At 46.7% G+C, this 24740-nt stretch overlaps 1 protein-coding gene across 4 annotated transcripts in view; it reads left to right on the top strand.

Annotated features, from left to right (window-relative positions):
- The window catches only part of PHKA2 (phosphorylase kinase regulatory subunit alpha 2), an 840998-nt gene that overhangs the window by 711591 nt on the left and 104667 nt on the right, over positions 1 to 24740 (top strand). For all 4 annotated transcript variants that reach the window (XM_069636956.1, XM_069636954.1, XM_069636955.1 and 1 more), the window contains exons 23-24: positions 1805 to 1961; positions 15177 to 15256. In XM_069636956.1, coding sequence (XP_069493057.1) covers positions 1805 to 1961; positions 15177 to 15256 — 237 coding nt within the window. The remainder of the gene's footprint in view (positions 1 to 1804; positions 1962 to 15176; positions 15257 to 24740) is intronic.

The following is a 24740-nucleotide window of genomic DNA, read 5'->3' as shown; positions in this document are numbered from 1 at the left end:
TTATGTGTGCTCCGTTTCAGCCCCTTCATTCCAGTTCTATTAAATTGCTCACTCTTAAGGTGATTTTGCTGCTTGCCATAACATCCGTGACACGGTTGACGGGCCTCATTATGTGTTTCGTGATGTGGCCAAAAACGGTGGTAATGCAGTGGTAACAGAGTCACCACTGCATAACTGCACTGTCGAACTATAGGTTTAGAGGTAAGGTGGAGGCAAAACCTCCAGTAAAATGCTGGAGGTAATTCTGCCACCCTACTGCAAAACAGCGTCAATTTTGGCAGAATAACTGCCACAGTAATTCCGCCGAAATCCCATGGGGTCCTATGGACTCCATAAATGGGGACTAACACCACCATACCGCCACTTGTAATCCGGCGGTAATTCCGCCAGACCAAGTGGCGGTAACGGTCAATCCATCTGGTGCTGTCTTGGAGGATTTAATGCTGAGATACCACAAAACTTGTAATGAGGCCCATTGGCTGTTTTACCTCCCTATTTGTTTTTTTCCAGAGAAGATGATGTTGAGAGAGAGACTCTCCTTTCGACCGAAGGTGATCTCAAATTTCCATCCCTCTCGGAAGATCCATCGTCCTGTGTTTTTTACTCCATCTCACTCTTCCAAGGTCGGAGGGACGATTCCATTGGCTGGACCCAGTACGGGCCCTTAAGTTCTACATCTTTCGTATCAAAGAGGCTAGGAAGGATGACCAGCTTTTCATTGGTTATGCTTGTGGTCGTGCTGGCAGGGCTGTGACCAAACAAACCCTGTCCAGGTGGATCATTCTCTGCATCTCGGAATGCTACGATCTGGCTGGTAAGGATGTACCCGAGAGTCTCAGAGCTTTTTCTACCAGAGGAGTAGCGGCCACCTCTCCCCTGCAGATGGGAGTCCCAGTCATGGATATTTGCAAGGCGGCAACGTGGGCGTACTTGCACATATTTGCTAAGTATTCCTGATTGGATTCCCTTGCGGGCAGGATGCCTGTTATGGTAGGGCAGTCCTCCAGAGTTTTTTGGTTTAGGTGGTGTTCTTGCTCCTCCATCATCCAGGTTTATGTACTGCTTTGGGAGTCTATTATAGATGAGGAATCAGTGGGAGGAAAGAATCCATTAGAAGAACAAATTACTTACCTCTCATCATGTTCTTTCTGATGGATGTTCCTCCCATGCATTCCTCATTGCCCTCCCTACTCGCCACTCTTTGCGGGAAGCTAGTGCACCATCGGTTCTACGGTCCCTCAGCTTCAGAGTGCTGAGGGAAAATGGTGGAACTTGAGGTCACGGGGCGCGGAACCGCTACATATAGTGGTCCCAAAGTCATATCCGGCCTGTAGAGGTGTTGGATAGAGCCGTCAGGGAGCCGTGATGCACCCCCTGGCAGGGGAATTTTTTTTCGGAGAACAGAGGCGCTGGGATGGGGATATCGCAGATGAGGAATCCGTGGGAGGAACATCCATCAGAAAGAACATTACATAGAGTTAAGTAATTTGTTCTTTATAATAGGTTTACCTTTATTTTGCAACTCCTTTAATGTCATTTATAATGTTATGGTGCATTAAATACAGTTTTTAAAAATGGGTTTTGGGATATTCATTTTTTCCCATTTATGGCAGGCACCTGGCGGACAAATTCCAAAACCTGGACAAAACTGCTCAATGAAATAAACAACGAACATTATGCCTTTGCAAAAGAAAAAACACAAAACATGTATGTCTCTGTCACAGAGTAATTAAGTATCTGTCAGTAAAATCAACTTAATTTTGTGTCATTAACCAGCATAATGATTTTTTATCAATTACCACAGGGGTCCCGACTGGGACACACATCTCTCTGGGCAGTATGGAATCACTGTTCACAACCTGCTAAGTGAACTCTACAGCAAGGCGGGCCTGAACCGTGAGTGGGGCCTTATCCGTTACATCTCTGGCATCCTGAAGAAAAAAGTGGAAGTCCTTGCTGAGGTATCAGTCACTTTACTCCATTGATTATTATTAAGTTTAATTCCATTTTCAGGAGGATGAGGCCCAAATCTTTCGTAAAGAACAGCTCACTGAACTGTCCACATGGGGCAGGAGTGCAATTTGTAAGTTTTTTTTGTTGCCTCCCCACCCAAACCAAACAAAACCTTTTCTCCACCCACCCCCCTTCTTCCCCACTTACCAGCATGACCGGATCTTTGAGCTCCATTCTGCTGCACCTCCCGCTCTGGCCACCGCCATGAAAATAGTAAAGGGACTTGTTGGAATATAAGAATCCATAATGTGACTGTTTTAGATTTAGTTGGGGAAAACTTTTATTAATTTGCTTATTTCACTTCATTAACATCACAAATTCATATGCCCTGAAGAAGAGCTATTAGGCATGTAAATAGCCAAAAATTAAATTGGTATAACACAAAATGTGACATATATAGAGTCTATTTCAAGAAAGGTTATCTCGTATTATGTAATATGGCTTTCACGCACATCTGGACGGGTGGACATGGCTGGTAACGGCCGCCACCCTGAGCCATGGTAGACCAGAGTGAAGCCTTCAGTGGGGAGGCAACAGGGAGAGGCTCCCTGTTGCATCCCCACATGAAAAAGAAAATGGTGCCACCCAGGGATGGGCCTCGGGTGGCTGAAGCAGCGGCTGTAGAATGTATATTCTTGCTCGCTGTTCCAGCCATCTGATTGGCTAATGGCCCTTCCCCGGGTGCGAATGTAAATGAAACTTGAACCAAAGGTAACAGTTATAGAGAGCGTATGATCATTCCGTAACACTTAGGTCACAGGACGCGCCACCATATGTCCACAGATAGTTATGTAGATGAAGGATGTTTGGATATTCAGTGCGCTGGCATCCATTGGACAGCCTGCCAACTTTCTTGCGTTCACACATTTTGCAAACCCTAATCTGATGAGGGTTTACAAGTTTGCTAATTGTATGATCCAGGGTCTGTGTTTGCTTTTTTCCTGTCTTGATTGTGGTGGATCAATGAGATCTATGAATGGACATTTCTGGTGATGGCATCACATAGGGTCAGTGATTGTGTGATGTTTCAGGCTGCTGAGTTCTGGCACTATGTTGTTTGTTGGAACATCTCCTTTTGTTGTGATCTGCATCGTATATAGCTTTCTATTGTTATTTCTTTCCTCAGAGCACCCAGGTAGCGTTGATAGTTTGGTTTACCATTCCTGTTGTAGATGTCCCTTTAAATATATTCCATTTTCCTGTACTTCTTCTTCTATAGGGTGTTTAAGTCAGGAGTGAACCATCTTGATGTGGTGTGGTCTAACAACTTTCCACTAAGATCCAAATATAATCGGTAGATCATAATAATTTGTGTCACAGTATCTAATTCTTCTTCTTGACATGGGCATTATCTTTCTGCAATAGGTAAACAAAGCACTTAGCTTTTTGTAGCTCTCAGAGGATATCAAGTATGTGTCAGCATGTGGAAATTCAGCAACAGCCAAATGAGGTGTGTTTCTAGAACCGGAGGTCATGAGGTAAAATGTGCCAGGCACCTGAAGCCTCCCTATGGCTCCCCAACCAGCTTAGAGTAAGGAGCTTCATCATTGGCTATTGGCTGATTTATCTCTGCTTCCACCTGCAAGCCGGCAGGCAGAGCTGGACAACCCGAAAGGCCAACACACAAGACCTCTGACCAGTGTCTCTGCCAGTAGCCTCCTGTTGCGTGGCTCCCCAGCACTCCCTGCCTAGGTGCATCCGCCGCCCGTACTCAAACACCATTGCACCCTGATCACAGTAAAATGGCTGGACACCTCTACAGGCACCTGCATCCTCCCTATGGCTCCCAGACGAGCTCTGCGCAAGGGGTTTCATCATTGGCCATTACCTGGTTTATCCCAGCTTCCACCTGCAAGCAGCAGGCAGAGCTAGCCAACCCCAGAGGCCAACACACAAGTCCTCTGACCAGCGTCCCTGCCAGTATCCAGCCGTTGTGTGGCTCGGCTCCCCCAGCACACCCTGCCTGAATGCATCCGCCGCCTGCACTAAAGCGCCATTGCACCCTGATCACTGTAAAATGGCAGCCACCATTGTGGATACCTCTACAGACACCTGCAACCTCCCTATGACTCCACGCCCAGCTCAGAGTAAGGAGCTTCATCATTGGCCATTAGCTGGTTTATCCCAGTTTCCACTGGCAAGCCGGCAGGAGGAGCCAGCCAACCCCAAAGGCCAACACACGTGGCCACCGAGCATTATCTCTGCCAGTCTCCACCAGACATGCCAATTCGCTGCTACACCAGCGTCACAACCACCAACTCGTCGCTGGCTTGATCCTCTCTGCAAAGGTAAGCCTATGCTCAAGCCTTCTGCTCAGGAATCGGCCATTTTGCGTAGTGTACTGCCTTACCGCACCATTAATCTCACTTGTGCCTGCAGCGGCCAGCTTCTCGACACACCTCATTACCGGGACTACACCGGACAGGGAACTTAAGAGCTCCCCTGTTCCAACTGCAGGACCGCATACCCATCCCAGCCAAAGTTTACTGTCTCCCTTCCATCCCTCTGCCCGCTGCATGACACTGCTCCTAGGTTGCCTGACACTGGTGAGCATGCCACGCATTTCACATTCAGCATGGTACCAGGATGAGGTGCAGAACAAGCCCGCCACCTTGCAGCCCGCACTCAACCCTGACAACCACCATTAAATCCCTGCGTCACACTGCTCGTAGGTTGCCTGCCATTGTTGAGCATCCCACACATTGCACATTCAGCACAGTACCACACTCAGGTGAAGAACAAGCCCACCAGCCTGCGGCCCGCACTCAGACCCTGCCAACCACCACTGAATCCCTTCCCCCCACAACTTCAAGATGTAACTTCTGCCTCAGATACTGAACATCCCTCCTCAACCCTTCCATACGACCAACACCACAAACAACACCCACCAACACCTTTCCCACCTCCTCTGGAACCACCCAAACACCATCCCTCCTGTGCACCTTGATCAACGCCAGATAGTTAATGGTGCACACACTAGACATCTTGGACCCCATTACTACATATAATATCGACATCTTGGCCATCACATAAACGTGGCTCACCCCAGCGGTTGGCCCCTCACTTTCTATCACTATCCTTCCTGACTAAGCTATACTGTGCGGTGACAGAACCAACAGTAAGGGTGGTGGAGTTGCCCTTATATCTAGGAACTCCCTCCTACTGCATGCCATCGCCTCCGCCCCCACTCCCCCAATGCGAATCCTTTTCAGCTAAGTTGAATTGCTCGCCCATCTCTACCATCAATATCCACCTCATTTACCGACCTCCAGGTCCTATTGCAACATTCAAAGATGAACTCATCCAACTTCTCATCAACCTCAAACCCACCACCCAGCTCACTATCCTGGGTGACCTCAACTTCTGTTTCAATGACCCCACAGATACAGACACCTCGGCTCTGGCGAATTCCACCTCCAACCTAGGCTGCACCCAATGCATCCTTAAACCCACTCACTCGCAAGGGCACACCCTAGACTGGCTCCTGGATCACAACTGCAACATTTCCATCCTGCCCAACTGATCCTGCCCATGGTCTGACCATAGCAGCATCACCTTCACTATCTCTTTTCTAAACAAACACCCTAAAGTCTGCACCCTCTACCTCCCACCTTAGCCAGCAGCCCTTGCAACCTCACCAGTGCTAGCCTCCGCCCTCTACTAAACCACACACTACCCCTTCTCCATGACATCAACTTCCTCGTTAACAATTACAATTTGCTGCTTGGCAACGCAGTCAACTCCCTGGCCCCACTCAAAGCCTACAAAGCGAAGCACATCAGGCACAACAACACATGGTTCACTACCAACCTCCGATCGATCCCTGTTACAAAGCATGCAGCCGAAGCTGCGTGGCAAAAAGCCCCCACGTTAGAGAGTAAAGCCCTCTTCTCTGACATCTCTCGGAATTACATACAAGCTATCAACACCACCAAAGCAGCCACCTACAACGAGAGGATCGCTACTGCATCCTCCAGCTCCCGAGAACTGTTCGCAATCCTCATCACCCCCGACTCACCATTGTGAAAGACAAACTTTGATGCAGTAACTTCTAAGACATCATCATCCGGAAAAATCCCCCAACTTTAAGCTAAAATCAACGCCAAGCTCTCCCTTGCGTCAGACACCCAGGAACCCAACCACCAACCAGGCTCACCAGCCCGCATTCCACCCTTCAACTTCCAAACTATCTCTGACTCTGACCTCACCAACATAATTAAATGGCTCAAACCATCTCAGTTCAAAGGCGACATCTGCCCAGCATCACTAGTAAAGGAATGTGCAGAACCACTGCTACCACTTAGTGTCACTATTGTCAACACCTCTTTTGCTTCCTGCCACATTCCCTCCTCCCTCAAAGAATCATGGAGCACCCCCTTCTAAAAGAAACCTTGCTAGACCCTGCCATCCCCACCAACTACCAACCCATAACTACAGGAAATCATAGACAGGGAGGCCTACCTCCAAATCCAGGGCTTCTTGAAAACCCACCACATTCTCACCACCAGCAATCCAGCTTCTATCCCAGACATGAAACTGAAAGAGCCCTCCTCGACCTAAAGAACCAACTTGACAGCACCAATGATGCCAGCAAACTCTCTCTCCTCCTGCTCCTCCACCTTTCTACCGCCTTTGATCTCGTCGACCACCTGACCTTATGTCACCACTTTGCCTCTCCTACCAACTTCTCCTGTGAAGCTGACAAATGGGTCTCCTCCTTCCTGGCCAACAGAACCTCCAGAGTCTTCGCCGGTGAAGCTATCGCACCATTCACACCAATCTCCTGCGGTGTTCCACAAGGCTCCTGTGTCTTCCCCACTCTTTACAACATCCACACGAAACCTCTATTTGACCTCATTGACTCTCTCAGCATCTCTTACACAACTTACACGGACGACACCCATATTCTTGTCCCCCTTTCCAGCGACTACACCCAGGACAGCCTCAAAGTTAATACCATCTAGGAATTGATCCGAACATTGATGGCCTCGTACAGCCTCTGGTTGATCGATGAGAAAACCCAGCTCCTCTCCTGCCTGCCTCACCAAACTTGACAATGCAGTTCATTCAACATTGATGGCCACAAGATCCTTGTTGCTCCATCCGTGAAAAATGATACAAAAGAATGCTCTCCATACTGAATTGGACCTGAAAAAACATGACCACATCTCTGATGCCAGAAGATCTGTTCATTGGGTCTCCTTAGGGAAAAAATAAAATTGAAATAAATATTTCGATCTTGCACCGTTGTCTTTCAAACAATGCGCCTTCGTACCTTGCTCAGAGACTCAACAGACATACACCTACTAGACCCCTACGCTCCTCTCGCAGCCACTGCCTTATCTTGCCAAGATTTAACTGCAAAAAAGCTGGGGATCCAGCTTCCCAGTTTGTGCGCCCACCTTCTGGAATAACCTCCCTCTTCACCTTTGTTCTGAACCCTCCTACCCCTTGTTCAGGAAAAAACTCAAAACCCTCCTGTTCAACAAATCTCACTGTATTCCATCGACCAACTGTACTTTCTGTAACTTGCGCTTTGATACCCATGGACTTTGTGCGCTTCTATAAAAGCAAAAATAAGATGCCGTGCATCTGATCTGTGATCGCCACCGTGACTTATTTTAGTACTCGCTCCACTGGGCTCCCTTCACCACAGCGTATTATCTTGATATTGCTCAAGTAAGTGCTTTTTGCTATTTTTAAACTTAAGAAAGCTGCTCCCTTCCAACAACCTGCCTGTCGCATACCTGTCACCTTGGGAGACAAGACTAGGGGCTTCATTACAAGTACGGCCATAAATGAGGCACTCATTTAGTCATACAGAATTACCATTACTGCTAAAGTGCCTGGTGGAATTAGCGACAAAATATGAATCCACATATGCTCGCTCCAGCCATCAGCAGTAATGGTAATTCCGTCTGGCGGAATTAGTGCCCATTTTTGATGCCTCGTTATTCGACAGAGTAGTAAGCATGGTGGTAATTCAGTGACTGATATTCTTTCAATTTATCACTGGACTGGGAATGAATACCTGTCTTTGACGCATCGGAGGCAAAGGGAATGATGAGCAAAAAAGAATATCATGGGGGCCATCAAGCACTTCATCTCAAATACACTTATGGGTAGTAAAAAAGAGACCAAATACATGATGTTATCCATTCTTATTCCATGCACTTTTGGTGTGGCCTCTTGGCACTACTAAAGAAAGGTTGCATAACTAAAAAAGAAGAGATGTGTTCATGGAAAAAGCTATGTTTGTAGTTCAGACCGAAAAGCACATACTCATAGATGTTCCTGATTATGCCTGAACGAGAGTTCCACCGTCTTGGTGCCAAAACAGAGAATGAGCAACCTCGATATCTGGATAGTTTGAATCTGGGAACACACACCAAGGTATTCTTTGATGAATGTAACACACTACGGTGTATATTAGATACCCTTTGCCAACATTTAGGCTGATGTAATGCTCCATGTCTGGAAAAATAGCTTTAAGAGCCACTCTTTGGGAGACTGATACAAATGGAAAATGCAAAACATATTATGTTGTAGTATTCTACAGTGGCTGTTGTGTGTATAGCAGTTACCTTGGGACACCTTTGAGCAGACTGGTTGCATAGCCAGGGAACAAGACAATCAGATTCCTCTGAAGAAGACTCCTGTCTCAGATACAGTCTCTTGACACCAAAGCCTGTTCCATCACTTTTGAGTGTCTGGGGTACTTAACTACTTTCTCACCCCATTCAAATATTCATGGAGAGACCTGGATGCTTTCCAGATGTTTTCAGATTAGGGCACTTTGGGTATATTTGGGCTAATGTAGGCATAAACCACACTGGACCTCAATGATCAGTCAGCCTAGCTCTCCATATCAAATGCTTGGGATTCACCTGCCCCCATTTGAGGAGCACTGTCAGTAATGGTATTCACTCATGACACAGTGGTACCGCCAGTATTTAAAATTCATACTCCAATCTGAATTCCACCTCCACTAATGTTAATTAAGCCTCCCTTTACCTTGGGGCCTTGTGTCTTCTGGCAACTATACAAGGTGTGAGCCTACTGTTTTCTGGGACTGAATCTGGTCTATTCTTTGGTAAGTCTGTCACAATGTCACAGATGGGGCAGCATATCCCATTCAGCATGAACACCCTTACTGTGCTGGCAATGACTTCTTCTTCTGAGCAGACTTTCAAAGGCACTCTGAACACAGGAGTGGTATAGGGCAAGATATGGGGTTACTTTTGAGCACATATTTAGGAGATTGTCCCAAGAGCCCCATTGGCATCAATGATCCCATTCTCCGCCTTCACAGTACCACCAGTGACCTTTACTGCTTCAGAAGAACACCTGGCTTTACATATCTGGTCTTTGCCATTGATCTCTAAGCTGCCTGACACTGACCTGTGTTTGGATTCGGAGGGTGGTTCTGAGCAACCCAAGGAGAATTCTTCGATAGGTCGAAGCCGAGTTCTTTCATATTCTACTGGGTGTTATAAGGTCCTGGAAGGATTTGAAACCAAGGGAATTATATCCTAGTTGATCCAGGGATACTGGTCCTGGTATGGCACACTCAACGTGAAATGTTTGTGCATCCTGTCGGACAGGCATTCCTGTCCGACAGGATGCACCAAACCTGTTAACAAAGATGTGAAAAACAACATGCTATGCCTTAGTGATGAGTAAAAACTAGACACCAAATGCAAGGTCACTGGGGCAACCATTCAGTCACCTCTATTTTCGCGCCTTTGAATAAGGACTGTGAGCAGATGGAAGACATGTTTAAAAGGATACAACAAAAGAGTCTCCTGGAGCCCCACATTAACTCCCTCGACCTGCCTGTCGATGGGAAAGAGTTTTTTGGTACATTGATGTACAGTGATGGATGAGCTGTGGGACAAGTGTAAAACTGGTGCCACATGTGCCAACCGTGATATCCAAGGCACACATAAAACATTTCTCAGCCTTTAGTCAGTCCAATGACGGTCCACAAAGAAGGTGGGATCTTGTGTCTTTTAGGCTAGATTGCAGAAATAGGACAGGGTATCCATCACTCAGAGGCACAAGCATAAACCAGGAAATCCCCCAGTGTCCCAGTGCTGATTGCGTTCATCTAGAACATTCTGGATATGGGAGCTCAAGAAGAAGTGCCTGCGTCAGAATGGGGCTTACATCTCTATTTCCACTACATTGCAGTTGAGAGTAAAATTAGTTGGTTATATAAAATGCTATCCCAACAGCATCACAGAGCTGCACTTAGATGTTCATCCACAGCGGATCCTTCCTTCTTTGAAACAGGATCACTGGCTACCGGGTGTAGACCTGCCTGTGCATTCTTAGTGAACCTTTGTTTCAGCCATCCAGTGATTTCGAGTGTGGGACAAGCTTTGCCAGTACAAGGTGCCTCCATTTGGTCTGAACAGCTCATTGCATGTTTACAGTAGCAGTGGCAATCGTGGTCTCTAATGTTCATCTGCAGATGAATGATATTTGCCCTTACATATACGACCGTCTCATTCAAACAACTTCTCACAAGCATGCAGCTTCCTTGATGCAATCACTTTCAGGTCTCTTATATCAGCCGGGTCTCTCGCTGAAGCCTCTGAGGTTCATCTTGACCCTCACAAAGCAAAGTCTTTTGATTGAAATGATCTTGGATATGGTCAGCGACTTTCTCCTAGAAGAGTGCATTGCTTTTCTGCAAAAGATTTAGCTCCATTTATTTTCTGGGCAGATATTTTGCCACCCTGTGTTGAAGATGATGGTGTCTCTGAAAATTTAAACTTTGCAGACACCATAACCTTTCATTTTCAATGAAACGAGCAAGGACAAACACGTTCCCTCCCTGTAGCTGTGTGCTACAGCAATGGAACAATGGAACGGGTCACAAATGCAACAGAATATGCATCTCAGAAACAAATGCCTGGCAGATGTGGCCAACTGGCAAGCAGACTACTAGTTAACACATTACCCAAATGCTTGGAAGCTCTATGATCTAACCGTGGGACTCATCTTCAGGATATGGGAATTCCCATCGATAGAGCCGTTTGTCACCAAGACTGAGATAAGGAAGCCGGTCTCTGTGTGTATGTGTGTTTATGTGGATGTAGAGGGGCAGCGTCCTGTATGCCGGAGAGGCCTTACCTTTTTTTTATTATGGCGTACAATAAATCCTCTATTGCTGGTACCAAGGGGTGGATTTTCAAGGAGGAGGGGAAACACACTACCAGTACAAGAGTCACTTGGGTGAAGAACATGTAATGTATTCACAGCTAGGATGCTGACTATGACCGAAAAGCATCTGTATTGATGTGCTAGCCTAACGATTTTTACTTTTCCTGTGCACAATTATACTGCTTTTCTCAACATAGAAAGTGATCCCTGCTCACCAATTCTATCTTTCCGAAGATCCATGCTAAAACCTTACAGTACATGTGTGCTCTTGCTGGGCCCTGTCTACTGAGATACCAGCAGCTACATTGAAATCAGAGTATGATTTGGTATTGTATCGTGCCTCTACACAAGTGTTTCCAGGCACCAATGTATCATGAACACACTAATTGGACTCAAAACGGGGAGTATTCCTGTGAGTTTCCCCAATACATTTATCACACACTAGTCACAGGTCAGTTACCAATTCTTAGAGTTATTCATAAACATCTACAAACTTGTAGCCTATAACTAAAGTTGCCCTCCAACATTTCTTCCTAAGCCCTTGTGATTTTACTACCCCTAGGATGCGCTGACGAGCCACTTATCTAGGGTTAGGGGATAGGCAGAGAGGCTGGCCCTATCTCACGCTATTCATCAATAGTTGTACAGGATTCACTTAGAAAGTTTGCGTGGCCAACACATTGCTGATGCATTATGTAGCTTTATTTTTATTCTCAGCTCAGTATGGTCGCACTTAAAATGTTTTTTAAAATAAAGGTTTAGTGTTAAGAACCCCAACATGGGTATTTTTTATAAAAAGGAGAAGAGAAGGACAAGTGATAAGTAGTGTCCTTTCTGTTCAGTTATTGTGCAGCTATTTCTTAGTGCAGCTGTACTTGTACCAAGTATGGGTGCTTTTCAGGCAAAGAAGGCTTTGCATTAATTGTTTTTCGAAAATGTTGCCCCCTTCTCTTGTCGTCTATAATTCTGCAAGAGAGAGGGGCCACAACTGGCCTACCGGTTTTAGTGGAGATGGTGGTTAACCCACTTTCTTCAGGGCCACAACACCTAATGAGGGTGTTGTCATAACAAAGTCCCTGTGAGATATATAACTTTTTCTATACAGGGCCCCACCTGAAGAGGAAACATAAAGGGTGGGGGAGAGAGGAAAGAAAGAAACATTTTATGTTTTGCCTCTGTTACACTATGGGTTCAGCGTGCGCACTATCTAGTGCTTTTATAATACTTTCATCGTGCCATAGTCTTACCCTTCTGCTTTGTATCATCAACTTGAAACTTGGTTTTGGAAGGGTTATTCTGTTATCTATGGCTGTAGCACGGATGCCTATTGATCTCCAGCATTCCGGCGTATCCTGAAAAAATGCATATTCCTTTTAGCTATTTGCAGGGTACAGAGAAGAAGAAGAAGAAGGGACTTTGAGTTTTTATCACATACCTTCAAAGCGGGGTTCCTAGTATATATTTAAAGTACAGCCAGCCCCCTATGCGCTGTATGTATGACACAGTTAAGAGGAGACGTATTCCCTAAATGTCCCAGCAGTTGCTGCTGCTGTGTGGTGCTGTTGCTTACCCGTGGTTTCAGGAGTAAGCGATCGTCTAGTTCCGGGTTCTGCATTCATTGTGAACGCCCAGTGTATAGACTCATGTACGCGCAATTCACGCATTCGCAGTGCGCAACGGGCATGTTTGGCATCAGTTGTTAGTATTCAGCAACTCCATCTTGGAGCGTTGTGCGCCCGTATAAGTATGTTAAGGCAAGCACTATGCCCGTATTAAGAGATACAAGTGTGTTAAGGCAAGCACTATGCCCGTATTAAGAGATATAAGTGTGTTAAGGCAAGCATATTATATCTCACTGATGCGTCAAAGGGACCTTGCCAACATAATGCAGAAGTCACACCAGTGGGATAATCACTGATGTTGTTTTGATATTAGACAAACAGGAGTGTTGGAAGTATAGTGTGGCTTAGGAGAAGGTCTGAGCACAGGAGAAGGGTCCTTCTATCTTGGAAATACCTGGAACCCACTTCCTTCTTCTGATCCCTCCTAACTTGCTGTAGACAAGGCACTCTGGGAGCTGACGTCAGAAAACAAAACAGTAGCAAGGATTGGCCTCTTACAGAAGGCTTGGAATGTACAATTTGCTGAGGCAAATTGATTGGTTAAGGGGGTGATGACCCCAAGCACCTTTATGAACTCGTCTGGAAGAAACATCCCGAAGAATCCACTCTTAATAGGATTTCACTGGACATTTGTTGGGGTAAATTCTGCCCTAAGTGCCCAAAGTGGCGATGATAAGGATCTCCAAGGACTGTGCAGACTTTCCACCTAACCGCTTCCAGGGAACACTTGAAGCAACATGCTGCTTGTAAAGTGTGCCTGCTGCTGGAACATTGGTACATAGAGTCCTCTTCCTGCAGGAGTGACATACATGCAATTGTTCCTGTTAACCTTTCTCTCTGGGAAGAGTAGAAGGAGGGCTTCTCCTTTCCTCAGATATCCTGGACAGGGCCTCACAACACCCCAGAATCAAAGGACTCTGCCCCTGGGCCCCCCTGCATCTTTGAACTGCTGCAAGGTGGTTTGAGCATCTTTGAGACCCTTCAAGCCACTGCAAGGACGCCAGGTAGCTGCTTTTGACATTCTACATTTTCAAACTGCTTCAGTTATCTTCAAGCTGCCAACTCAGCATTGCTTGCTTGTACCCCAGCTTTGCATTGATTGCCACTTCAGAACTACATTATGTTGTTGGACATAGTGAACCCAGTTTGCTGCAGAAGTTTAATCGCTGCATTTTGGAGTTGAACCACTGTTGAACCTTCAAACTGCATAGATCTGCACATCGCTGTTTGTCCTTAGCTTCTTCTTGCCTTGTGTCATTGCCTCATGTTGAGTTGCCCATGTTTCTGTTTCCTGTCAAACCAGTTCGGCCATTTTGAATGCAACTTTACTCACCACAAATCACCCAGAACCCGAGCACGATGCTGTCGATCCGCTGAAAGATCAATGGCACAAAACAGTGGTTCTATGCCCCTGGCTTTATTGTGTGGGCCCTAGTGACATTTAGCTCCCCACTTTATATCTTACTCGACTCCTACCGATAGTGCCCTTTTCACCCAAATGTCTGCATTATATGTATATTTCCTTGGAGGTGTGGGTTTTGTGTGTTTTGAAGAGTTTCTTTGTCCTTTTAGTTTCATTAGAGTCCTGCATTTTTTCATAGAAGCTTGAGTATACTTTTGTTGTATTTTGGTACTGTACTATTGTTGTTTTGGATGGTTCCCTGCTGGCTCACAGCCCTCTTGAAGAGTGTAGCCTGCCCTCACCTCAAGCCACCTTAAAGAGGCGAAGGAGGTGTACCTACCATTCATGTTGCGCCTGGTTCACCTTTATGATTGAGATCACTGCTGGTTTAGTAGTAGAGTAGGAGTTTAGAAACCACTACTTATCTCTGCACGCCTGCAGAGCAGTAGTCATTCTCCTCAATGACTGCATGGACCACTGGTGTCACGACAGTAACATAATTCATACATCATATCTGTATGAGAACAGGAACAATCCAAGTGTGAGAGCAAAGGCAGAACTGGAGACTAAGTGGAGCATATGGTGCTGTGAGCTGCGGGCAATGCACAGGCTAGTGGTGCCCAATGATTCTCATCTGCGATCAAAATCTATTTAGGAGTCATGCAATGGTAGAACCAAATACTTAGTGGCTATTCGGTTCTGTATGCCTCCTGCTCCACTCTCCTTTCTAGGATCTTTTAACACTGTCACTTCCTCCTTCTGCTGACTGAATGCATTCCGGTTTGCTGCCACTTTATCCCCCATCTAGCAAGGGTAGAATCGTGTTTGGACAGGTAACATGATGCTGTCAGTGTCGAAAGCATTCTAAATTGCCTTACCCATGCCAGAAACCGAAACGTGTTGAATTGTCAGTGTCCTTTGTCGCTGTTTACAATAGCACCTGACTGTCTTCACGTGTATACTTTCAGGCATGCACAGATATCCTGTCTCACCAGAAGCAACTCACAGTGGGCCTGCCACCCGAGCCACGCGAAAAGACCATCACAGCGTAAGTGTAATTGTTATGACTTCCTACTGGTACCTCTTATTTTATATAAAATCCGTTTTTAATGAAATTGTTCAGGTTCATTATCTGTATATAATGAGGCCTGCAACTAAGGGCTAGCTTTGTAATGGAGACTATCTTTCCACAGACTCCTCATTTTATGAAAGAGCTCCAATTACAGACTAATCCATACATCGACAGGCAGCCACTCGGTAACTCCAGCCTGACCCTTCCACAAAAAGTGATGCCCTGATATCTGTGGCTAGTGAATCTTTTACGAATCACATCTTATGCATAGTCGGCTATCCAGTGGTTGGTCTACACTATTACAAGTTGTTTACTGCCAAGTAAAGGACGCTGGTTTCATAATATCCCTGTCATTTGTCTAAGGTACAGGAGAAACAAGCATTGGCAATGACAATAATGTTGACATTTTACTGATGTTCTTGGCATTTTGCAATTATAGGCCCCAGGGTGAAAGGAGGAGAGTGGGCAGTTTCAAAGGAGGATGCGATAAGGGGTGCAGGCGTAGAATAGAATACGAAGGGTAGTATAGCAATGGAGGAAGCCATCGATAGAGGGTGTCTTTGATGATGAGCAAGAGAAAATATGGGCGAGAAAGAGTGAGAGGGAACAAAATAAAGTGAGAGTGTAAGAGGGAGGATGAGACGGGATAGGGACATGGAGTAATCTGCATGGAAGAATAGAGGGGGTAGGGCGGTATAAGGAGGGTGGGGGAATAAAGGGTGTAGGGTGGGTGGAGCTAGAGAGAGGGGAGTAGGGTGCGTGACAGTAGTAAAGATAGAAGGGGTAGGATGGGTGGCGGTAGGTAGAGGGGTTGGGTGGGTTGGAAACAGAGAGAGCGGTAGGGTGGGTGGATGGTGGGATAGAGAAAGGGGGTAGGGTGGGTGGGGTTAGAGAGAGGGAGTGGGATGCATTGGAGGGGGTAGAGAGGGTAAGGGTAGGGTAGGTGGGGGTAAAGAGAGTGGGGGTAGAAATATTGGGGTAGGGTGGGTGAGTGGGGGTAGGGTGGGCAGGGTACAGAGAGTTGGTGGGGGTAGATATTGGGTGTAGAGAGAGTGATGTAAGGGTGGTGTGAGAAACCCAAGGATGTTCTCACTTAGAGGCCCCGGGATCCTTTGTTCAGGTGGCCATGGAAGGGCCATTGCACCTGGATCCCAACGCTAGGGGTGGACAAGAGAGGGAGGATGATCTTGGCAGGGGATGCCTGAGGACTGCAGGAGGAGTACCCATTTGGCAATATATATATATATATATATATATATATATATATATATATATATATATATATATATATACCCCACGGGAAGAGAGACTTAAACATCTTACCTCTTCCCTCAGGCGGAGATTAGCTGAAACTCATTCTGCTTAATTTCTCCTCTGCTCCCGTAGGGATATATAGGGGAGAGTTAGTAGGGAACCTTGTGTACGAAAGTGTGGGGGAACTGCTATCCAAAAGAACAACGGAAAACCATAGCAGCTTTGATTACCCCCAGAATGATCGTCCTGAGCCTAGGGAGCACCAGCCCTCTTCCGCAGAGACATCTCTCAGGGAGGATAGCTCAGGGGCAACTTGCTCGCATTGGAAGCAAGACAACACGGAGCAACACATGTTCGATCTCCGGGTCTGCGCTTAGAAGCCTCTGGGTATTAAGCATGTTATGAATAACCAATTACAATTACTTAACTAAAATAAAGGTTGGGAATATGAGTGATGAACCATTGTAGGGATGGTTGCCAGTCATTTGGTCGAAAAAAATTGGTCGACCAGACAAATGGTCGAACCAATTTGATCGAAAACCAAATGGTCGAATTTTTTATTTTTTTTATTTTAACCCTTTTTTTTTTTTGGGGGGGGGGGCCCCCCCCCAACCCCCTTTTTTCTCTAAAAACCCCTTTTTTAACTAAACGAAAACCCAAAAAATAAATATATAAATAAAAAAAAAAATTCGACCATTTGGTTTTCGACCAAATTGCGTCGACCAAATTGTTGTCGGCCAGTTTTTTTTCGGGACACCGTAGGGATTAACAGGGATGAGAGTATGGACAATCTAGAAGAGGAGATACTATGGAAGTCCCATACTGAGAATAACACTTCAGAAAATATTTTTAGCCACCTGAAGAAAGTATTTTCTACTGCTTCCTTAGAGCAAGGTGAATCTCTCCCCTTAAAACCGTGCTATGACTGTGTGGTTTGGGACCATAAGATAAACTTTTTTTCCCAAAAACCAAGAAGAAGAAGAGATGGAGGAATATATAGGAGAGGAAGTCGACCCCTTAAAGCCAGCACCCCCTGGAGAACCTTCAGCTAATATTCCTTGGACAGAGGGCCATTGTTTTAGGGGAAGGGTATGTGAGAAACCCAAGGACGCCAGGTATCCTTTTTTCAGGTGGCTTGGGAAGGGCCATTATGCCTGGATCCCAACCATGGGGGTGGACAGGAGAGGCAGGATCACCTGGGCAGGAGGTCCTTGGAGACTGCAGGAGGAGTACCCTTGGGAGAGACGTGGTATTCCACCCTTTCCGGCACACCCCTACCGGACATCCCCTCAGTCTTCAAGTCTGAGTCCTATCCTACCCCAGCACTTTCCCTTAAAGGAAAGAAGGCGAGACCCATATGGGAAATCTAAACCAATTTATCCACAACCATTCATCTATCCTCCCCGACCCGACAACATTTCACCCAATTTTCACATAATTATCCAGGAACATTACAACTCCCATAATCCCCAGTCACTACTCTTTTCCAAAACCACTGGGATGAGGAAGAAGCAAAAGGGAGCAACGGAGATTACTCATGGGAACCTATGCACCAGGAATTGTCCCGGTAATGAGGCCAGGCAAGGTCAGGCCTCCCTTAACAATCATTCCCACCTGAAGCCTGTTAATCCTCCCAGACAGTATAAAAGACAGAGCACACAGGCACACTCAGAGTGAGCTGGGGATGCTGGAGGAAGCACAGAGACCAGGAAGGAAAAATCAGAGCAGAAGGAACCCTGGAGGACCTTGAGGAAGAAGAACTACCCCAACACTGCGCCCATGAGTACAGGGAAGGCGGCAGTATGGCGAGGGAGCTCTGACTCCAGGAGGCCAAACCAGGGGCAGCTGGGGCTACCTGGAACTGCTCAAGCCAGAGCTCCTCCCCTGGGCCAGACAACCAGACCCAGACCTTTGAGGGGCAGGTGGGAAGACCATCACCTCAAAACGATATCCCCTTTAAAACCATGCAGCTTCCAAAACCGCCTGGATGCCATTTGGTGAAGCTGGCGAAGTGGGAGCAAAACTAAGACTGTTGTATTTTGGGACACGAAGTCCAAAGACAATAATTGTTGTAAAATAAAAGGAGTCCAAGAACTACTGAGAGAAGACCTTGAGAAGTCAAGAGAGCAAGGCTGGGCATGAGAAAGGACAGCCCTTTCTGAATGGCTGCAAACTGAATTCAGGAAAGCTATGGGGAGCCACAGAGCAGAGGGCATAACCACAGATCCTTCTCAGCCCAGAGCTGCCTGGTGGAGAAACGCGGAGAAAGTCAGACAGAAAGAGTGTGTTTTCCAAAAGCAGCTGGGAGGCCTGCTGTGTCCTTCTTTGAGCCCTTGTGAAGATTCCTGTGTTACCCCCTGTGAAGGACTGAATTGGGAAGGGGTTTCAACTTGAAAGAAAGCAAAAGTCTGGTTGTGTGAAACGGTTGAAACTGTATCCAGAGCGAGGTGAGAGAAAACGCGGCAACCGCGATTGTTCCTAAAGAAATATAGCGATACAAAAATAACCGAGTGGTCCGGCGAGAGAAGAATGCATATTTGAAACTCTTGGTGAAATGTTTAACTATGAAATGTTACAGGTGAAAGGAAAAGATGTTTAAAGGCAACGGTTACGGTCTGAGTGAAAGGGGATCATTGTGAATGTTGAAAGGCTCGCGCCCGACTGAGGGAAGCCCAGAAAAGAAAACATTGAAAGATTTGAGCCTGATTGAGGGGAATCTGGTCTTTGAGATACTTTGAAAATCCTGAATGGTGAAAGAGAAAGTAAATGGCAATCGAAGTGGTCATGCCGAGGTATTTGTGAAACCCCTCAAACATTCGAAAGTCTTCGATGTGAAAAGCATTTGTGAATGGAAGGTCTGAGCCCAACAGAGGGAGGCCTGGAAGGAACTATGAGAAAATTGTGAGTAAAAGGTTAGAGGCCGACCGAGGGAGACCTATTGTAAATTGTGAACTCTCGAAGTTGTGAACTGAGAAATCCTGAAGAATTGTGATGGCATTGAACTTTTAAAGGAACTTTGTTCTGTTCAGCACGCCTAAGGCATCCTATGCACAAGAGACTTGATGCGAACAAGAGACTTTTCGTGGAAGGCCCTGGCCCGTGCCCTGAGCTGCATCCTCGTGCCTTAGCTCAACCACATTGACTTTTCATTTTGAACACTGTTTTCCTTTACATTTGCACTCATTTGTTGTAGTAATATAAGGGCAGGCAATAGGTTTCTTTAGTATAGGCCATCTTATTTTGACGGACACTACTAGGACTGGTTTTGTTTATTATTTGATGGTAGAGTGTGCTCCCATCCTTAGAGTTGGGGCCAGATAGGAGTTTATCCAACCCATGTGTTCAATAAACACCCTCGAACATTGCATCTCTTGTGTCTGTCCTCACTTGTGATACCATGCCTCCCTTACAGTGGGTGAGGGTAGAGAGAGTGGGGTTAGGGTGGGGAAGAGAGAGTGGGGGTAGGGTGGGTGGGGGGGTAGAGAAAGTAGGGTCAGGGTGGGTGCGGGTTGAAATTGGGGTAGGGATATAGAGGGTATGTGTAGAGAGAGTGGGGTAAAGAGGGTGGGGGGTAAAGAGGGGGTGGTTAGAGAGGGTGAGGGTAGGGTGGGTGAGGTTGGGTAGAGAGAGCAGGTGTAGGGTGGGAAGGAGGGGCTAGAGAGAATGGGGTAGGGTGGGTGGGTGGATGGGGCTAGAGAGAGTAGGGATAAAGTGGTTGGGGATAGAGAGAGCAGGGGTTGATAGAGAGATCAGTGATAGGGTGAGTGGCTACAGATACAGAGCAGGGTTAGGGTGAGTGGGTGGCATAAGAGAGAGCAGGGATATGGAGAATGGGTAGAGGGAGCAGGGGTAAGGTGGGTGGAGGTACATAAAGTGGGGGTAGGCTGGGGTAGACAGAGTGGAGGTAGAGTAGGATGGAGAGAGTGGGGGTGTGTGATTGGAGGTAGAGAGAGTGGGGTTAGAGTGGGAGGAGTGAGTTGAGAGAATGGGGTTGGTAGAGAGAGTGGGGGTTGGGTGGGTGGAGGTAGAGAGAGTGGGGTTTTGTAGAGGGAGTGGGGGTAGGTTGGGGGGTTGGGGTAGAAACAGTAGGGGTAAACAAGAGGGGGTAGAGAGGGTGGGTGTGGTTAGAGAGACTGTGGGTAGGGTGGTGTAGAGACAGTGGGGATAGGGGGTCCCACTGGTGCAGTGCCTGCTTCCCTCTCACGATAGCTCTGAGACCTGCAAGTAAAGGAAACTGCCTCGAATGAGCCAGGACGTGGAGGGTGAGGTGAGGAGAAGTATTGATATAGCAGGGGAAGGGCCAATCACCCCCTGCGCCTCATGCTGATGACGATTGACAGATAAACAGCGCCATTTAGAAAACTATCATCTGCATATTAATGAGGGAGGAAACCTTACAACTGATGAGGTTACTCCAAAATGTATCCAACAGATTGCATTCTTTTTAGGGCATTTTGCAGTGATTCCTAAAATGCAAGTCATATATGCTTCACATGTTCGAGAATACAAATTGACATCTCCTGACTGGAGATGGGTCTAAAAATAGGAATGGAAGGTCCAGAATGTATGTGTGCCGCATTTATTGAACATGTCACAGATAGCTGAATGCAATGAGACCTTTCACATTTCTAGGATGTTTATACGATAATACAGTGTCAATTTAAACCAAGCTCTTTGTGCTACTGATCCACACGCACCACTAGGAAGCACACACGCACAACAAAGGTAGCAGGCGCCCCTCTCTAAAAAGAACATGGCATGCACCTGGCACTCAACCGTCACCAAGATTTATTTGGACAAACGGCAGACGGAAACTTCCAGACATGCAGAAACTCCAAATATGCAGGATCACCAGACAGAAGAAAACTTTGCCATGCCCTCCTATTGGCCCCCACACTCAAAAGTACAGAACTTAAATATTTATTGCAAATGTTATCCCATTTTGTACATCTCAGAATTCGGTCATGGGAGTCTCGCAGTCCATATTAGCACATTTAGAGCCCGATTCATGGAATTATTTGCGTGGCAAATAGGGAGCTTACGCGCCAAACTGCGTGTGTAATCCCGTTCGTCGATTCATGAAATCGAATGCAAGTGATTTTCCTTGGTCTTGCGTGGAATTCGCTGTGGCCCGGCACTCCCCTGCGAGTGTCTGAGTGCCTTGCGCGAGACACCACTCAGAACCTGGGCATTACTTGCGCAAAGGGCAGGGAAGGTGGCGGAACACATAAAATGGGGAAGAAAATGCGTGGCGGGCGTTACGAGAGATGGCCCGCAGGCAGTCGATCGCACGCCCACTACTGCGTGGAACAATATGTATTCAGTGATCCGACTGCGCAACCTCCCAGCAGGGGAATGGCCACGCAAAGCCCTCATACTATCTGCCACCCGAAGACAGGCATACAGACACTTGCGCATAGGATTCTCTAGGAAGAGGTAAGATCGGGTGCCGGATTTAGGAGTGTGTGCATCCAGCCGGGATTCAGATCTAACTTAGGGGTGCTCGTACGCATTGTAGTGGGGTGCAAGAACGGTTTACAGGGGTTTGCACGCAGATTTTTCAGAGTTTTAATCGATTTACGATAAATTGTATGCATATTGTTGGGGTGCCATTAAGAGTTACGGGCCCCCTCGCAGGGTTCCTAAGATACAGGCTTGCTTGCCGGAGACCCCACACACTGTTTCGAGTGTGCATGTATTTGCGCCCTGGGGGGTAAGCAAAGGTGGCTGTTTCTGACTGTTTTTGAATTGCATTTTGTCGTATTGGGGCGTTCCGTCCACGACTTGCGTATACAATTACTTTGCGGGAACAATTCCATGAATACACAGAGCGTGCAGAAAAACATCTGCGCGCAAGCTCGCACATTGACATTTTCTGCCACTCAGGCGTCGCAGGATTTCTGCACACTTTTCCATGAGTCGGGCCTTAAAGCTTTAATTCCACAATTGCACTCTTCGAGAGCTGTTTTTGTGCAAATGTATCCACATGTTCCATTCCAAAGTTCTATCTTGCCCTTTGTGTCGGGCAGCAGAGATGACACTAGTGGGTCTTCTGGACCTTGACTGGGGAAAAGGCAGACGTCACCCTTGCCACCATATCTGATACCGTGTGAATGACCATACACTTCCGGAATGGATCCTGGAGCTCTTAAAAAGCGGAAACGGAAGCACTTAAAATGACCACGGGATAAAATGACCAAAGTCTCTTGACAACACGCCTTGGATTGCTAGAGTTGTCTGCTCCTGTTGAAGCTAAAAGGTCCATCAGTTGACTTACATTCTGAAGTTTGATGCCTGATCAGAGGTTCATTTTAATTCAGTTGGGGCCAGCATTTCCTGTGTGGAAGAAGCTAGCAAAGACGCACAAACCCACACCTGGTAATCAGTGATTCCTGTTGGCTTATTCCTCTTGTCTGGTGGTTCAAGCTCCAAAACCCTATTCCACACCTGGCTGTTTCCTTAACTTCATTCACACAGGGAATGTAAGGGATTGCATGCTTTTGAGTGCAAGATGCCTCCTGTCGGCTTGCCTTGTGTGCTGGCAGTGCAAAATGTACCCTAAATTGCTATACTCCCACATTGTGGGACAGGGTGCATAAAGTATCTTACTATTTGTCCTTGGAGTCCTCTATTGAAATGGTGTCAGATGGCTAATAAGCAGATCCTAAAAACTGGATATGATATTGTTGACTGTATAGACAGACAGGACTGCATGCACCAGTGTGGACATACAGAGGGACACCCTTTACTCATTTTTACTAGATGTTCAAAACAAATTAATTGATATACCTTTTCATTATGAGAATGTTTTTGATGTAACGACAGATGAGACACTAAAGGCATTTAAGATTGCCAGGGACACTACTAAGTCAATTTGCCCTTATACATTGACCCAGCAGCACTTCTAAAGGTCTTCCCAGTAAGGTGATCATTGGACCTCCCATAAGTCAGTTGTGTATGGCACTTCTCATCCCAGGTAGGGTATTACTAGGACCATACGGAGAGGAGAGTTTTTTTAATTCTGACTGCCAAGAAAATATGACCACAGGAACACCACACGCTAGAAAACATAGGCTGTGGGCTTAGAATGGCATTCTCTGCAGTAAGGCAACATAACATGGTCAGTCGTGCATCAAGGAACCTTTGTTCTTCAAATTACAGTCAGCACTTAAGGCCCAGAATGCAGCAGTGAGACTGGTAGGGCAGTTGGGAAAAAGGCACCAGGTCTCACCGCTGCGTAGATCTCTGCACTGGCTGGCGATCAAAGACCGAATTAAAGTAGCCTGTCTGATCTTTAAACGTGTCAATGGGCTTGTTCCAGGGTATCTTACTGCTAAAGTTCGTCGGCCCGGATACAGTTGAATCTTAAATAATCAAATCAAATCAAGCACTGAGCAGTTTTGTAATGCAGACATAAACCAAAGAGCTCCAGGAAGGCTCGGCCACTACAGATATGCACAAAGTGGAAACCCAATAAGGTGGCTAGCCTTAATCAGGGCTCTAGCATCTGCAACCCTGGGGGGGGGGCACCAGAGTGGTAGAAGGTCTGCAAGCAATTGCAATTCAAACAATGATATCTAGCTTAATCATGGCCACCACCTGAGTGGAGTAAAGCCCCAGCAGTTCACGGGGCTAGTCCCTTGCCACTATGTATCCTAGGAGCTTTGTGAGAGTAGGGTGTGCAGTATTAGATGGAGACAAAGTTTAGGCAAGAGTTGGAGGCGGAAAGAGGAAGAGGTGGAGATGTGGGTGTCATGAACCATCGGACACGCCCCTTCTGGGCCTACTGGTCCTTGACGCACCAGGGCTTACACTCTGTTGTACTTCCAACATGGCCGTAAGCACAGAACACTGCTTACCAGCCTTCACGTCCGATGCAGCATGTTCTATAAATTAGCCACACCCTCGCGGCCCCGCGCGTCTCAACGCTACTGTTAGCTGTGGCTAAACATGTGCTACGTAGCTCGCCTTCGCGGAACTCTGTTGTTTCCTGGTTCCCGGATCCTCCGCCTTCCCCTACTATCCTTTCTCCTTCTTATTCAGCCTTCTTCCCGGATTCCGTGCACCCGCCTCCGAGTGCACCTTCTCCTTATCCTGGACTTCCTGGAGTTTCCTATTGATCCCGGACATTGAAGCTGAACGAACACTGGAAGCCGAAGACGGCCGAGCGGGCTTATACAAGACCCGTACCGTATGGAAGAAAACT

Source organism: Ambystoma mexicanum, chromosome 7p, assembly GCF_040938575.1.
Source record: "Ambystoma mexicanum isolate Mex_15411 chromosome 7p, UKY_AmexF1_1, whole genome shotgun sequence".
Taxonomy (NCBI): Eukaryota; Metazoa; Chordata; class Amphibia; order Caudata; family Ambystomatidae; genus Ambystoma; species Ambystoma mexicanum.
This window is presented reverse-complemented; position numbering and strand designations above follow the sequence as displayed.